The sequence below is a fragment of the Solanum tuberosum genome, unplaced genomic scaffold (genome assembly GCF_000226075.1).
Source record: "Solanum tuberosum cultivar DM 1-3 516 R44 unplaced genomic scaffold, SolTub_3.0 scf00229, whole genome shotgun sequence".
NCBI classification, from domain to species: domain Eukaryota; kingdom Viridiplantae; phylum Streptophyta; class Magnoliopsida; order Solanales; family Solanaceae; genus Solanum; species Solanum tuberosum.
Window position 1 is genome coordinate 257,028 of NW_006239154.1, and position 14,942 is coordinate 271,969.

At 34.6% G+C, this 14,942-nt stretch overlaps 1 protein-coding gene across 1 annotated transcript; it reads left to right on the forward strand.

The window, feature by feature from the left end:
* Nucleotides 1-1,443: 1,443 nt before the first annotated feature.
* Nucleotides 1,444-4,325, forward strand: LOC102584538 (cyclin-dependent kinase inhibitor 3). The gene is made up of 3 exons (XM_006356707.2): nt 1,444-1,848; nt 3,627-3,830; nt 3,920-4,325. The coding sequence occupies exons 1-3, from the start codon at nt 1,526-1,528 to the stop codon at nt 3,987-3,989; spliced, it is 597 nt and encodes a 198-aa protein (XP_006356769.1). The 5' UTR covers nt 1,444-1,525; the 3' UTR covers nt 3,990-4,325.
* The last annotated feature ends 10,617 nt before the right edge of the window (nt 4,326-14,942 follow it).

Sequence of the window (14,942 nt, forward strand, 5' to 3'; positions counted from 1 at the left end):
TTTTAAATTTATTTTACTTGATAATTTTAATTATATTTGAATCATCAATATTATATCGATATTTAATTTATTATTTTTATTTATCTCTAATAATATTTATTGAAACTTTCAATATGTAGATTTAAATTTAATAAATATAAAAATATAAATTAAATTAAAAATTTATAATAGATAGTTAAAATAATTTCTCTATATAAAATAATATTAATATTAAAAGTGATTTGATAGTAGTCATTTTCATAATTTGACTCTCAAAAGTAACTTTTAAAAAGATTAATCAAACACAATTTGCTTATCAAAAATATTTTTTAATTAGTCAACAACAAATTACTTTTTCTTTTTCAAAAAAGTTATTTAAAAAAAAATTGCTTCTAAAAATAAACAGGTTAGCAGCAATAAAAATGTGTTTGGTGTGGAAAAAAAAGATATTTTAAAATGAATTTACTTTCCTCTAATTTAAGAAAAATTACTTATATACATATGATATGGAATATTTTAAAAAAAATTACCTTCAATTAGAAAAATATTTTCTAGGAAAACATGACAATATTTCTTTTGATAATCAAATACACCCTAAAAGGAGAAAAAGTTTATTGAAAAAAAAATTGTTGAAAGAATTATTTTTTTACATAATAACAAGCAATAAATATCATTAACCATTGAGTTTATTCATTTTGATATATATTCATTTTTATCCATATCAAATATAGATCAAAATGAATATTTTATCTATTTATATCCAACTCATTTACAATTATCCATATCCAACTAAATCCGTCATATCAATATAGATATTGAACATCAAACAAAAAACGCAACCCACTTATTTGTCATCCTAAATATAACACAAGTGAACAACGGTCGAAAAGATAGTAGCATGCAACATTTCGAGGATATATTTTCAACGGAATTTTTCTTCAAAAAATAGTTAAATAAATGAACTAATTTTGTAGTTGTACTGGATATTATATTGAAGTGTACCCATCATTCCAAATTTTTTTTTTTTTTGTTAATGTGTAATAAATTGATTCATTAGAAAATCAATTCACTACCACTTTATACTTTACACAACTCTTAAAAAATAATAGCGATTAATACGATAAACAGCTTATCATAATATAAATATTTATTGATAAGTAATCATTTTTAAAATAATAAAATCATAAAATATTGTATTTTTTTAATTTATTAATGACTATATTTTCTTCTTCTACTATTTGGATTAGATGCATTTGAATCAAGTGTCTTTTGAAAACAAGCTCTCTATTTCTACAAAATAATGATAATATCAATGTACACTATACCTTCCTTAGACTTTACTGAATATGTTATTGTTATATAGATACGTTGAAAGTAATATAGAAAATAGAAAAAATGAAAAAAATAAAATAAAAATGGTTAACGTTACTGTTGAGTGTTTGAGTCATAAGTATCCCGTTTCAACCCTAACTTTACCTAAAACTCATCCCCCTTTTTTTCCCTCTTGTTTTGCCCCTTTCCCTCCTCTGTTTTCCATTACAAAATCATGGGAAAATACTTGAGAAAAACTGGCGATGTCATGGAGTCTTCTCTTGGTGTTCGTACTAGAGCAAGAACCCTAGCACTGCAACGTCTTCAATCTTCTTCTTCAACTCCACCCCCACTGTCCTCTGCTTCTGATTCTTGTTACCTTCAACTTCGTTCCCGCCGCCTTCACAAACCACCCACCCCCATTCCGAACCCGGAAAATTCTAACTCACACCCAGAGTCTGTCTCTGTTGGGTCTGTTTCAATTAACCAAAAAGGTTGGGTAACAGAGGATGAAATCTCATTTGGTGAGAATAATCTTGATTCTGAACACAGAGATAGGTATAAATCTCTTCCTCTTTCTTCTCCATGTTTGTTAACTGAAGTAGTTGTATGCTTACTAGTTTTGTTCAATTAGTGTGTGCTCTAGGGCGGGGGGATGATTTCTTTCTCAACTTCTAAAAGGGAAATCTATCCTCTGTTTGTTTGAAGCTGGAAATGAATTTGTTGCTTTTGTTTGAAAGGGAGGGCCCTTTGAGCACGTTTCAGAGTCACATTCACGGAAAAAGACTCTCTTTTGGTGTTGCATTCGTGGGTACCACTTTTATTGTGCCTTTTCTGGAAAAAAATCTCGTTAAAGTTTGAAGATTGAAGAGATCATGCTTTTAAAATTCTAATGCATATTTTCGTGGTTGGAGTCTTCTTCTTTCTCTTCATTTATTTAGTTATAAACTCATTAATTTATTTAAAAATGTTTGCTTTGTAAGTTTTCTCTCTTACAGGTCAAGGAAATTATGAATTTTCGGTTTTGTTTCCTTAATTCCTTTGCCTTTGCTTCTTCCTATTCGTGATGTTTGTTGGCCCTTCTTGCTTGCTTTTGTTTGTAGCTTCACCTCTTTGGGACCTTGGATGTCTTGTTGCACTTTCTTATAGTGTTTATCTTAAGTTGTGCGGACTCTTCACTTTCAAAAATACATTTTCGAAGAGTCCGAGCAACATAGGTGCTAACATTTATGGAGAAGGTGGTCAATAGTGATCTTGTGTTACTTATGAAGCTAAAACATTTTCTTATTCTTACCATTCGAGCACCTCAAGATTTTGGTCATATATTATTATTTTTCTTTGACAAGGAAGAATTAGTGAATCTACATGATAAGAATTGTAGTAACTAATAGCCATTTCTTGTATCATATAGTATACAACCATCGGAATACCATATTCCAACTGCATAGAAAAGGGGCTTACTATCATTTGGTGTTAGAAAGAGCAAAATATTGCAAATATAGTTTAATATGAGAAATTTCTTTAAATGCAGCAAAATGTCCTGTTTCTGCTGTTGTCTCTTTTTTAAACGGATGCCCCTAACTTTTCTATTGTTGGACCTCTTTCTTCTTTTGCTTTCCTAGTGAAAAATGAAGTTTGGACTAGATTTTTTAATTAATTGGATCTTAGTTGTTCTGATAACAAGTTGGATATTCTCTTCTTTTTTTGTCTAGTATCATATTCTTAAGCATTGTGACTGGTCATAACAGAGATATCTGTTTATTCTGATGCACTAAAGGATGTATGGTGGTCAGTAAAATGGGAAAAGAAAAAGAAGAAATTAGGGTTTGGTGGTGGTCATGAATATATTTGTAATATAGAAAACATATTTTAGCTTATAAAGCCATTGATTGCTTTTCTTTTCACCATGTGCTTTTCTCATGACATGTCCTAGTCGTGGGGTCTCATATTGAGAGTAAGCCAAGGCAAAGTCTTCAGTAATATTCTAGGTTAAAAATAGGATATCCCTTTTCATTTTCACCCCGTGTGTATTATTTGCTGTCTTACGTTGCGTTGAAACTAGGACTAGTTATTTTTTTTGTATTCAGTTATCTTATTTCACTACTTTATTGCCCCTTTTTGGGGTGTGGAAGATCATGTAGTGATAAGATCTGCGTACAGTGTACCCTCTCTATAGACCCCGCTTTTGAGACTACACTTGGTTTGTTGTTGAAGATCAGGTGTTGGTAGATACCTATTTGTTGTGGTTCCAGCAGATTTTTTTTTTTTCTCTCGCTCAATACTTGCATAGGGTCTTGTAACGATAGTTGTGAATGTGTTGTTTCTTGTATAATTAGAAGCACTAGAGAAAGCACGCCTTGCAGCTTGGTGAGGGAGGTGGATGCTATGGTCAACCCTGGTTCTGCGACAAGGCGTACAGAGTTAAACACAACAACTCAAAGAACAAGGAGCTTTATCCTTAGAAATATCCCTTCAGCTCATGAAATCGAGGAGTTTTTCACCTTTGCTGAGCAGCAACAACAGCGCCTTTTTATGGAGAAGTATGTAGTCATTTTCTCTTGGATGTTTTCCTATTTAAACGCGTGCGTATGTCAAACTAATGTGAAAATTTGTTCATTTCACGTACCAGGTACAACTTTGATGTGGTAAATGATGTACCGCTTTCTGGCCGGTATGAATGGATTAGGGTGAATCACTAAGCTGGGGCTGATGAAGTTGCTGGATACTATTGTATAAATAGCTGGTGTAGTTTTAGTTATCTGTTAGATAGCAAGATTACACATAACTAACAATTTGGAAGTAGAAAAGGCATAAATTGTGGATTAGGCTTTGACTGTCTTTGTAACTTGCAAAGTGACATAGCCAATGCCTTCTTTTTTATTCTAGTAATCAATTTAGGTATTTTAGCTCATCATCTCTCTCTTTCTATCTCCACTTGATGATAGTACACTGTGACATCAAAAAGTTTGTGTACTTTTTCCCTACAGGCAAGTTGTTGATTCTATGGTTATAAAATCTGGCCCTTTACTTCCCAATCACAAATGTTTTACTAATTTGTTGAGCCATCAAAAAAGTCTCGTGACAAAATATAATGTGCCTTTTCATATTTGTTCTACTGCAAGTACTTTATTAGCAAATGAGGGCAAGGCCTATCCTGGTCACCTCTAAAGAGATTCTTAATATTATTAACAGGTATTCTGGTATAGATAATATTTATCATCACTCTATCTACAATCACCAATTAGTACTATTAACCATCTATGCCATCACAACCATCGCTATCACTACTATTAGTAACTACCATTGATGTGGTCGATCTCTACTACCAACCAACTCCATGATCATAACTAGCACCGCTGCCAACTACCACACATTCTGCAGCCATCGCCATCAGCACCGTCAACTACTAACATTAATAGAATTCATCATTACAACCATTACAAATCGCCACCATTATGATAGTCACCACAATACCAACCACCTACACCGTCACAATCATCACCACCATCATTACTATTTACTAGCCACTAACAACAACTATTACCTTCACGATCACTACAAACTATCTCCACATCACTAGTAAGTATAAGTGTTCCATTTTTTTTAATCAAATGTGATTTTATTTTGTTAATTCTTTTTTGATATTTAATTAATGTTTAGTTGAATTGTATATTTATCATGTTCATGTAAATAAATTATGTACCTTCAAATGTTGAAAAACAAACAATCTTAATCATTAAGTGTTCAGATCTAGAGATAACAACCTTAATCATTCGATGTTTAGACCTAGAGACAACATTTTAATCATTCAGATGTGCATTCTGATTCAGACATCTAAATCTTAATGAAAACAAATAAGGCCTAAGAATCTATTTGAATTGACCTATTTTAAATGTTTTAAAGTTAAAATAGTTTTTTTTTTTTTTTTTTGTATTTGAATAAATTAAAAAAAAGTTTATAAACGGATAGAAATAAATCAAAAATCAATTCAAACGGACTCTAAGCATCGGACAACTGACTGGGAGATTAGTCAAGGTATTCACTATCTAGAGTAAGGCTGGGCACCGGACCAGACCGGAACGAACTGGTACCGAAACGGAACTCGGTGGGTTGACCGATACCGAGATGAACCGGACCGGAATTACCGGGATGGATACTAGGTTCCGTCCTGTACCACTATGTACCGGGATGGAACCAGACCAGAACGGACCGAAACGGAATCGGAACGGAATCGAAACGGACCGAAATAGAACGGGATGGGATAAACGGGACGACACATATAGCTATTTCAAAAAATAATAATTTTTTTTAGTTATTTTGAATTTTTGAATTACGAAAATATGAATGTTTATTTTTCTAAGTTTAAATTAATTGTTTTGAAATTTATAATGTAATTTTACTTAAGTTTATTTTAAAGATATTTTTTTTAATTTTTACTTATTAAATTTGCAAGTTTAAGTTTAATAAAGTTTTTTTGTTTTAATGTTTTTGAGCTTAAGTTTTCAAGATTTGAAATTTTGAATCTTTTGAAGTTTATAAGTTATTACTTATTATTATGTTATAAGTTATACTTATAACTTGTAATTTAAATAACTTAAGTTTGTAATTTTAAAAAATAAATAAAAATAAGGATAAAACAATGACACAAATTAAAAAAATATCAATCAAATTCAATTTATTTATTTTTGAAAATATGCCCATATATAAATTATAAAATATAAATTAATTAATAAAAAATAATTAACCGAAACGGAACCAGAATAAACTGGGATAAACCGGTACCGGTACAACCCGATCCGGTGTCCAGCCTTAATCTAGAGTCAGCAGGGAACATTTAAGGATTTCTGTTATATCACATTATACCACAAGAAGATTAAATATAACAAAGGACTATTGTTCATGGGTGCTCATCTAACTTTGCTTTCATCACTCAAAAGTTGCTATTCTTTTTTTTTTTTTTTACATAAAAATCATTTAACTTTGCTCCACTTTTGTTAAAAGTAACTTTGTCTAAATTTTATAAAAATCCTACCTGAAATGCGAGAGAAATCAATAAAAATATTATGTTTTATAGTAAATTCAAAATGGTCCTTTAAAATATGTTTTTGAGTCGTTTTGGTATTAGTAATCTTGCTAAAAGTGAGCACATTTAATCTCCATAAAATACTCAACAAATTCTGATTGTTAGATTTTAGAGACTTAATATGAACTCACATTTAGAGGTGTCTTTTGCGATTTCAACTATTTTGACTTATTACAAAATTTTGATGTAGCTTGTTAGGAGTAATTTATACTATTTTAAAAAATAAAAATAAAGAGACCTCTTTAATTATGAAGTGGATGAAGTAAAAAATTATATAGTGAGTTTATCATTTTATCCCTATTAATTATGAAGTTGATGAATTAAAAATTTAAAATTTTCAAAAAGTTCTATCTTTTTCAAAGTAATTAATTGAGGGTATTATAAGTAAAAAAAATTGTCCTTTCTTGATTTGTCAAAATGGACAAATAATTAAGGACAACTAAAAAATGAAAAATGGACAAGTAATTAGGGACAAAGGAAGTATTACCTTATGGAAGTGGGTTAAATAACAAGTATATACATATACATATTTTGTTTTCTTAATGAAAATGAAGTCACATGCAAGTGAAGTGAATCCCTTTTGGGACCATAGTGGCAGTATAATTGGGTTTTCCTATCTTGGGGCTTGTATGTTGGTTTAGTCAGAACTATCAGTGTCAGTGGCAATGAAGTTTGTGTTTGTGTGGTTGTGGTGGGGGCAGATTTTTCCCATTATTACTACTCTGGATTCGTATATTGTTCTGTCTTTCTGAATTTACTATCACACATTTGTATTTAATAATGTATGTCAAGTCCCAAGACTCCCCTCGTGTTTGTCTATTTGCCCCCTCACATGCAACATTGTACCATTTTTTTTTTCATCCTTCATATGAATGATGATCAAAATGTAGATTTTATGATTTGCACTTCTCTCATGTGTGTGTCCCATTTGTACTTTTAACTTATTTTCACTTCTCTTTGTTTACTTTTGTTTAGGAAGTAAATTTGTAACGATTTATCCCGTCGTTATAACATTTGTTTGGATGTAAGTGTCCGAGTAGAGTTTTCCCAAAACAAGACTTGGTAAAAATCTACAAAAATCTGGTATTGTGTCTCACAGTGTAGCGTTTGATGACCTTGAGTTTATATTATGATGGTTCAGGGCATAATTAGTGGTCCATAGAAATTTTCAAAATGAAAGATGAATTCTTTTAAATCCGACTATATCGATTGTCGCGATAAGATATATCTGTGTGTTGTGAAATAGGAGGGGGGGGTGATGAAAACTCCCCTGAGCTACTGTTTAAGGCCATTGTGGGACCCTCATTGTGGTAACGAGATTGCTATAGCGCGGTCAGTCGGTAGTTGTAGCAGCCTGGGGAAAGACCGAGGGACCAATATAGTGTCTGATTCTCCATTTTAGACCTTATTTTCTCCCTAACATTCAAAAGTTTGTCATTAGTTTGAGAGAGACGATTTTTCACCAACTAGGACTTTTATCATCTCATAAATACCCCCAAAACCTAGTTGTCACATGCTTAAGCCACTAATGTATTACAACTAAATTGAAAGATATACACGTCTCAATGTCTTTACTTCTACAGTAGAACAAGAATATAAATAAGGAACAAGAGGGCCTGTTGAAGTGACAAGCAACTACCTCTCAAGTCTCCACAAAAAGCCTTAGACGAAATAGAGAAGAAGAATAATCACGCAGATCCAGATTCGTAACCTACATAAATGTAGAAGCAAGGAGTGAGTACCAAACGACACAGTACTCAACAAGCAAACTACTAAACACAAGGTAAAATAAAATAGAATACGAGTACTCTTTTCATTCCAATCAAACCTCCACAAACACAACCTGCACAAAGATCAACCCAACCTAACAATTCACAATTTCAAGTAGCACATAGTTCAACAGTAATACCTCAACAATTACAAAATCAACCATAATCAGGTATTAGGTTCATCAACCAAAGTGTAACACCTCGGAATCTAGTAGACTAAGCAAGAGACTAAGTTAAAAGTCACAAGCCAAGGATTTAAGCCTGGGCACCCCTCACGAAGGCCTAGACGAGCAGTGAAGGGCACCACAAGCCATAGTGTAGCCCATGAGGCTCACATAATCAAGCCTAAAAGGGATCCCCCCCCTCACGAGCACCTAGACGGCTCGTGGAGGGCACCACGGGACGTGGTGAAGCCCGTGAAAGGGGGTGCAGTGACTGCCTTAATGGTGACCCTCCACACGAGCCACTTAACGGCTCGTGGAGTGGGTCATGAGCAGAGTAGACTTGAGGGCAGGATTTCCAAGCCACTGGTCAAGGACCACGACTACCACCACGGGCCGTGAAGTCCTTGATGGCTCGTGAAAAGTGGCGTGTGGGGGTGTACTCAGCTGTAAGTTCAGGGGTTTTGGGTCTTTTCCAGATTTCTTTAAAACAATACTATGTCGTTTTACCCATGCCTAGGACCCCTATATAAGTGATTTTAACCCCAAAACTTACCCATTCAATTCATTCTCTTAAATTCATCAAAAGAAATTAGGTTCTTCCTCTCCATAATATTTCTCTCTCTAGAAGTTTGAAGAAGAAGATTCAAGCTAGGGCTCAAGGTCAAGTCTCCATTCTCAAATTATTTGTTGGCTTTGATAGCAAGGTATGATAGCTTTTCATCCATGGAATCGTTGCATCCATGGAGCCCCCAAGTTCTCCCAATTGAAAGTAGAAATTCCCCTAATTTGAGTTAGGGTTTTCTTCTAAGTTGTGGGTCTTTATGAATATTGATTAAATTATGATTTATTATGCATGAACTAAGAGGATTCTATGCTTTTATGATGAAATTCCATGTACCCATGCTTAACCCATGTTTCTAGGAAGAAATTGATTAAAATGGATTTTATTCTATGAAAGGAGAAATTATGGATTTATGTGTATTCTTATAGGATAAATAAGATACAATATGAATTGCTTTGAGATTGAAGCATATGTGATGATTTATGATAAGAATTGCTTTGAGAGTGAAGCATATGTAATTAATTGTTGATTAATGATGTTACTCTTGTGGAAGAAATTTTCCCACATGATTTCTTATGTATGAATGTGAAAGACTTTCTCACATTGAATGATTCTAGGTCGAAAGGATTTCTCACCTAAAATGAATCTAAGTTAAGGAACTACAGAATTGAGATGAGGCTAGAGGCAATTGACCATGACCTCTAAGTAAAAGACAAGAGGCGATTACCCATGTCATATGATAGAAAGACAAGAGGCGAATACCATGTCACATGATGTGCGGACAGGAGACGATTACCCATGTTCCTATAATGCAAGTTGGACAAGAGGCGACTACCCATGATCCCAAAGTAAGAAGATATGTAATTAATTGTTGATTAATGATGTTACTCTTGTGGAAGAAATTTTCCCACATGATTTCTTATGTATGAATGTGAAAGACTTTCTCACATTGAATGATTCTAGGTCGAAAGGATTTCTCACCTAAAATGAATCTAAGTTAAGGAACTACAGAATTGAGATGAGGCTAGAGGCAATTGACCATGACCTCTAAGTAAAAGACAAGAGGCGATTACCCATGTCATATGATAGAAAGACAAGAGGCGAATACCATGTCACATGATGTGCGGACAGGAGACGATTACCCATGTTCCTATAATGCAAGTTGGACAAGAGGCGACTACCCATGATCCCAAAGTAAGAAGGACAAGAGGCGACTACCCATGACCCCTAAGTAAGAAGGACAAGAGGCGATTACCCATGATCCTTTATAAGAAGACAAGAGGCGATTCCTCATGTCCTTTCTCACGACCCAAGGGTACCCCCTAGATGTAACAAGGTGTATAAGACCCGAGAGGCCTCATACAAGCCACTTAGCATATCATAACATAAAGTAATAGAAATGAGCGGGAATTTAAAACTTTCCAATACAATCAAAGTCTTTTATAAAACTAGCGGAAGTCTAACATAACAGTCTCAAACCATCTAAACAACATGAATAAAGTCTTGAGTCACAACCCATAAAATAGTCCAAGACATAAAGGAAAAACATAAAGGAAAGTGGTGATCACATCCTCGAACACAATGAGGACTCACCAAAACTTCACTTCCTTGATTAACAACGAAGCTAGCCACGAGTGTGAGAATCAATGTCACATAACCCTACATTTGATAAGAATGTAGGCAAGGGTATGTGTTAGTACAATCAAGTACTAAATATGATGACTAGCATAAACAACATAACATAAGCATTAGTCAACACAAGACATAAGGCATAAGCATAATCAAGACATAATAAACATCATAATGAAAGAGGAATACTCCCTTAAGTAACCTCACTTAACCTTAGCCAAGACTTAGGTCATCCGCCTCTAGTCAAGCTTACATCATGGAAGACTTATCTGGCAACACTCCAAAAAAGTCAACTTCATAACATAATCACATTACTCATACTTACTTTTAAAGACATGGGGATTCACCTCAATGCCTAGTTCATAAAGGCTGATGGGTATTTGCCTCTTGACTTACTTACTTTTAGATCGCGGGTACTCACCTCCACAATCTCATCATACGATACGGGTACTCGCCTCCACATTATTTCATAAGGGGCATGTGTACTTGCTTCTATGCCCATTCATCATGGTAAGAACGTGGGGACTCACCTCTTGTTCAATTCTAAGAAGTATGAGAAATCACCTCATATCCTTACATACAGAGGTAAAGGGTTATCGCCTCTAGCCTCATCATTCATTAAGAATTTTAGTCTAGATTCTTTTTAGGTGAGCAATCCTTTCAACCTAGAATCATTCATGTGAGTAAACCTTTCACATTCGTTCAATCATGCTTATCAATTCATTATGTGAAGTATCCCTTCCACATCATAACATCAATCAATCAACAATTCATAGTCTAGGCTTTACTCTCAAAGCACTACATCTCATGATCATCATCTATGCTTTTCTCTAAAGCAATTAACTTCATATTCATCATACGTGTTTCAATCTTAAGCAATTCTAGTCATAAATCATCAATCCTATAAGGAGATATCTAACCCATAGAGTTTCCCTCACATGACATCAAACCCAACATATAAATTCTACCCTAACATCACAGGATAGGCATGGGGACATGTAATTTCAAATTAATACATGCAATTCTATCAATTCAATCATAAACAATCATAATCCACTCAATTGGATCAACATTCATCATAACCCACAACATTGGAAGAAACCCTAACTAGAATTAGGGAAATTCTTCTTTAAATTGTGGAATTATAGGGTACTCCATGGGAGGAAGGATCCCATGGATGAAAATCCATCATACCTTAGTCACAAATCCCATAAACGCTTGAAGATTGGGAGACTTGATCTTGACCTAGCTTCAATCTCCTTATTCTTCTTCCACCTTCTAAAGAGAGAATATTTGAGAGGGGATTTGGGTTTTCTTTTGGGAATTGAGGGAATAACTTAATTGAGTGAGTTTTGGGGGTCTAAAATCCTTATATAGGTGGTCTAGGTCTAGGCAAAACGACACTACTTCAATCTAATTAAAACCAGAAAAGACCCATATGCCCCTAAAAATAACTGCAATCACGAACCACGGACCCCCGACCGACGGACCGTCTACGGTCCATCCTGGTGGTCCGTCACTAAGTTTAGAGAGTTTTGGCCCATCCACAGACCCCCTGGACCACAGACCGTCGATCGTCCTACGGTCCGTTGGTCAGGTCATTGGTCCTATGTGCCTAATTCCCTGAGGTGTTCAACCACTGACCCACCTACGATCTGTGGGTGGCCACCGTCGGTTGGCACCTGCAACTTTCCAAATCTGCAATTTTTACCTCTTTTCAAATTTGGGGTGTTACATAAGCTGTGATATGTTATGATAAGTGATGAGCTTGGATTGTTGCTTGAGTTTGCCTTCCATAATGAGTAAGGCTAGAGGCGGTTACCCAAGTCTTGACTAAGGATGAATTAAGATTACTTCAAGAAGTATTCCTTACGTGTTGTAATGATCTACTATGTGCATTGATTATGCTTCATGACTTATGTTGTTTAACTCTTATGTTATGTTTATGAAAGCTATCATATTTAAGAAATATTTGTACTAACGCATACTCTTGCCTACATTTCTTATCCAAATGTAGGGTTCGGCGTTCTCGATGCTCATCCCCGTGGCTAGGATCTATAGTATAGGAAGAATTGAAGATCGGTGAGTCCTCATTCATCCGAGGATTTGACCACTACTTTCCTTATGCTCTTTTAATTTGAGTTTTGAACATTGATGTACGGGCTATGTCACGAGATTCTTTTGTATTAGATGGTTTTTGAGACAAGTGTTCTAGACTTTCGCTTTGCAATTACTTTGGTTATGTTGAAAATGTTTTAAATCTCGTCGATTTTCTATTATCTTGACTATGAAAGCTAAGTGTCTTGTATGAGACATCTCGGGGTCTTGTACACCATGTTACATCGAGGGGGTACCCCTGGGTCATGACACAAAGTTTCCAACAGTTTCCACTCCACAAAATATCACATAAATGGTATCTCGAGTCGCACCTCTACACAATTAGTTTATCATCACAATCAAGAGTCTCAACAACATGAGATAAATAGTCATAATCATATGAAGTACGATGCAATCATATAAAATATCAAATAAAGTGATGCATGTATGTCCTAACGTTACACACCCGCTGCCTCGCACCACGGGACCCACGAGGGACATATCGTTCCATGCAACTACCAAAATGTGTGGCATGTTCCTCGAATATAGTATCAACCACGATGTGTGGAACGTCCCTCGAATATACTACATCCTCTTTATTCCTCTTTTTTCCATCATTTCATAAAGAACCATCACAGTTGAGTTTCAGAATCAATGCAAATAGCTATGTTCACACAATAATGAGGAGAGGACAACTTCCATATCAATTCACAATTCATAGCCAGTCAATCATAGTATTTCATCAATAACGTATCAACATTACCACTAAAGTCATTCACAACATCATACACATCAAATTACCATCACGTTGTCTTTTTTGTTATCCTTTTTTTTGTATTATCATTTAGATCAATCAATGTGAACAATTCAATCCATCATCAATTTTCATTACTCCCCAACACATAGACAAGAAAATACAAGATTTCACAAGCTTAACAAAGGTATAGAAGTTCACTTGCCTTAAGAAAATCACACAATCACTCATGCACTTAAGATTTTTCCCTCCGAACAGTATCCTAATCAACACAAGCTATTCAAATAAGAACTCACAAAAAGAAGTCGTATCTATCAACACCCATATTAATATTTTTAGAAAATAGGGTCAACATCACCCAAAAACTCAATACCAGAAATAAGGGGGTAAATCTAGAATTTAAAATAAAATTACATTACCCAAAGGTTTTGGAAACTAAATGTGAAAATCATTTTAAAAATGGAGCTCAAACAAGCCTTAATTCACCATTTAATCAAAACCTTAAGCCTTTCCAAAAACCTTCAAAGTTTGGAACCAAAACCCATGTTTAATAATAAAAATTATGAAATATTTAATGGATAAAAGAGTTCGAGCGCTAGAAATCGTTACCCAATCAATGAATCTTAAAAAATCTCTTTAAAATCGCCAAAACCGACCTCTCAAAGTTTGAAAATGGAAAAATAGAGTTGAAAGCCCAATTTTTAAAATAATAATGTCAAGGCCTCGCGAACGCGAACTCAGGTTCGCTTAAGCGACCATCACGAACACAACGCCCTGATCAGGAACGTGATCCCTGGATAATATGACTCCTTGCGAACGCATAGGTCTATCACAAACGCGACAATCACGAAAGTGAGCAGACCTTCGCGGTTAAACTCAACCCCTCGCGAACGCGATCAGGTCTTCCCTAATGCAAAAGTCACGAAAGTGAGCAGACCTTCACAAATGCGAGGTACAACGAATACAAAAAAAAATCAGCGAAACACACGTCTCCTAAAGGACCCTGGGGAGTCATTCGAAACTCCGTACATACAAATCATATATTATATCCAAATAAACTCAACGTTCCATACTCAAGAGAACCACCTAAATATGAATATGAGATTTCCTTGACCTGAAACTTGTAAAAGTCGCAGTAAACTAACCTAATGCTCAAAAAGACCAAACTGACCTCGGGGCCTCCGAAAAATCCACCAAGACCTCTCCTAGGCTTAAATTCAATCCGTAAATCTAATGGAATTATAGGAAATCTAATCCGAGCATCTGAACACCGAATATTGATCAAGGTCAATCCAAAGGATAAAATTTATTAAACTTCCAACTCAATGCCTCAAATCAACAATACAACTCTGAATTAGAAACCCATGACTCTCCTAGACCAAATTCTACATTCTGGAACTAATGAAACTAAAAGAATTCCATTTCGAGACTCAAAAACTTCGATTGACATCAAAAACCACTTTTAACCAACTTAAGCCTTACAAAACTAACAACTTCCAAAAATCCCAACATTTTACTAAACTTTCAAAACCAACTTCACAAACCAATCAGAAAATGAATCGGGCAACTATCTGGAAGGGTAAAATGGTAATTT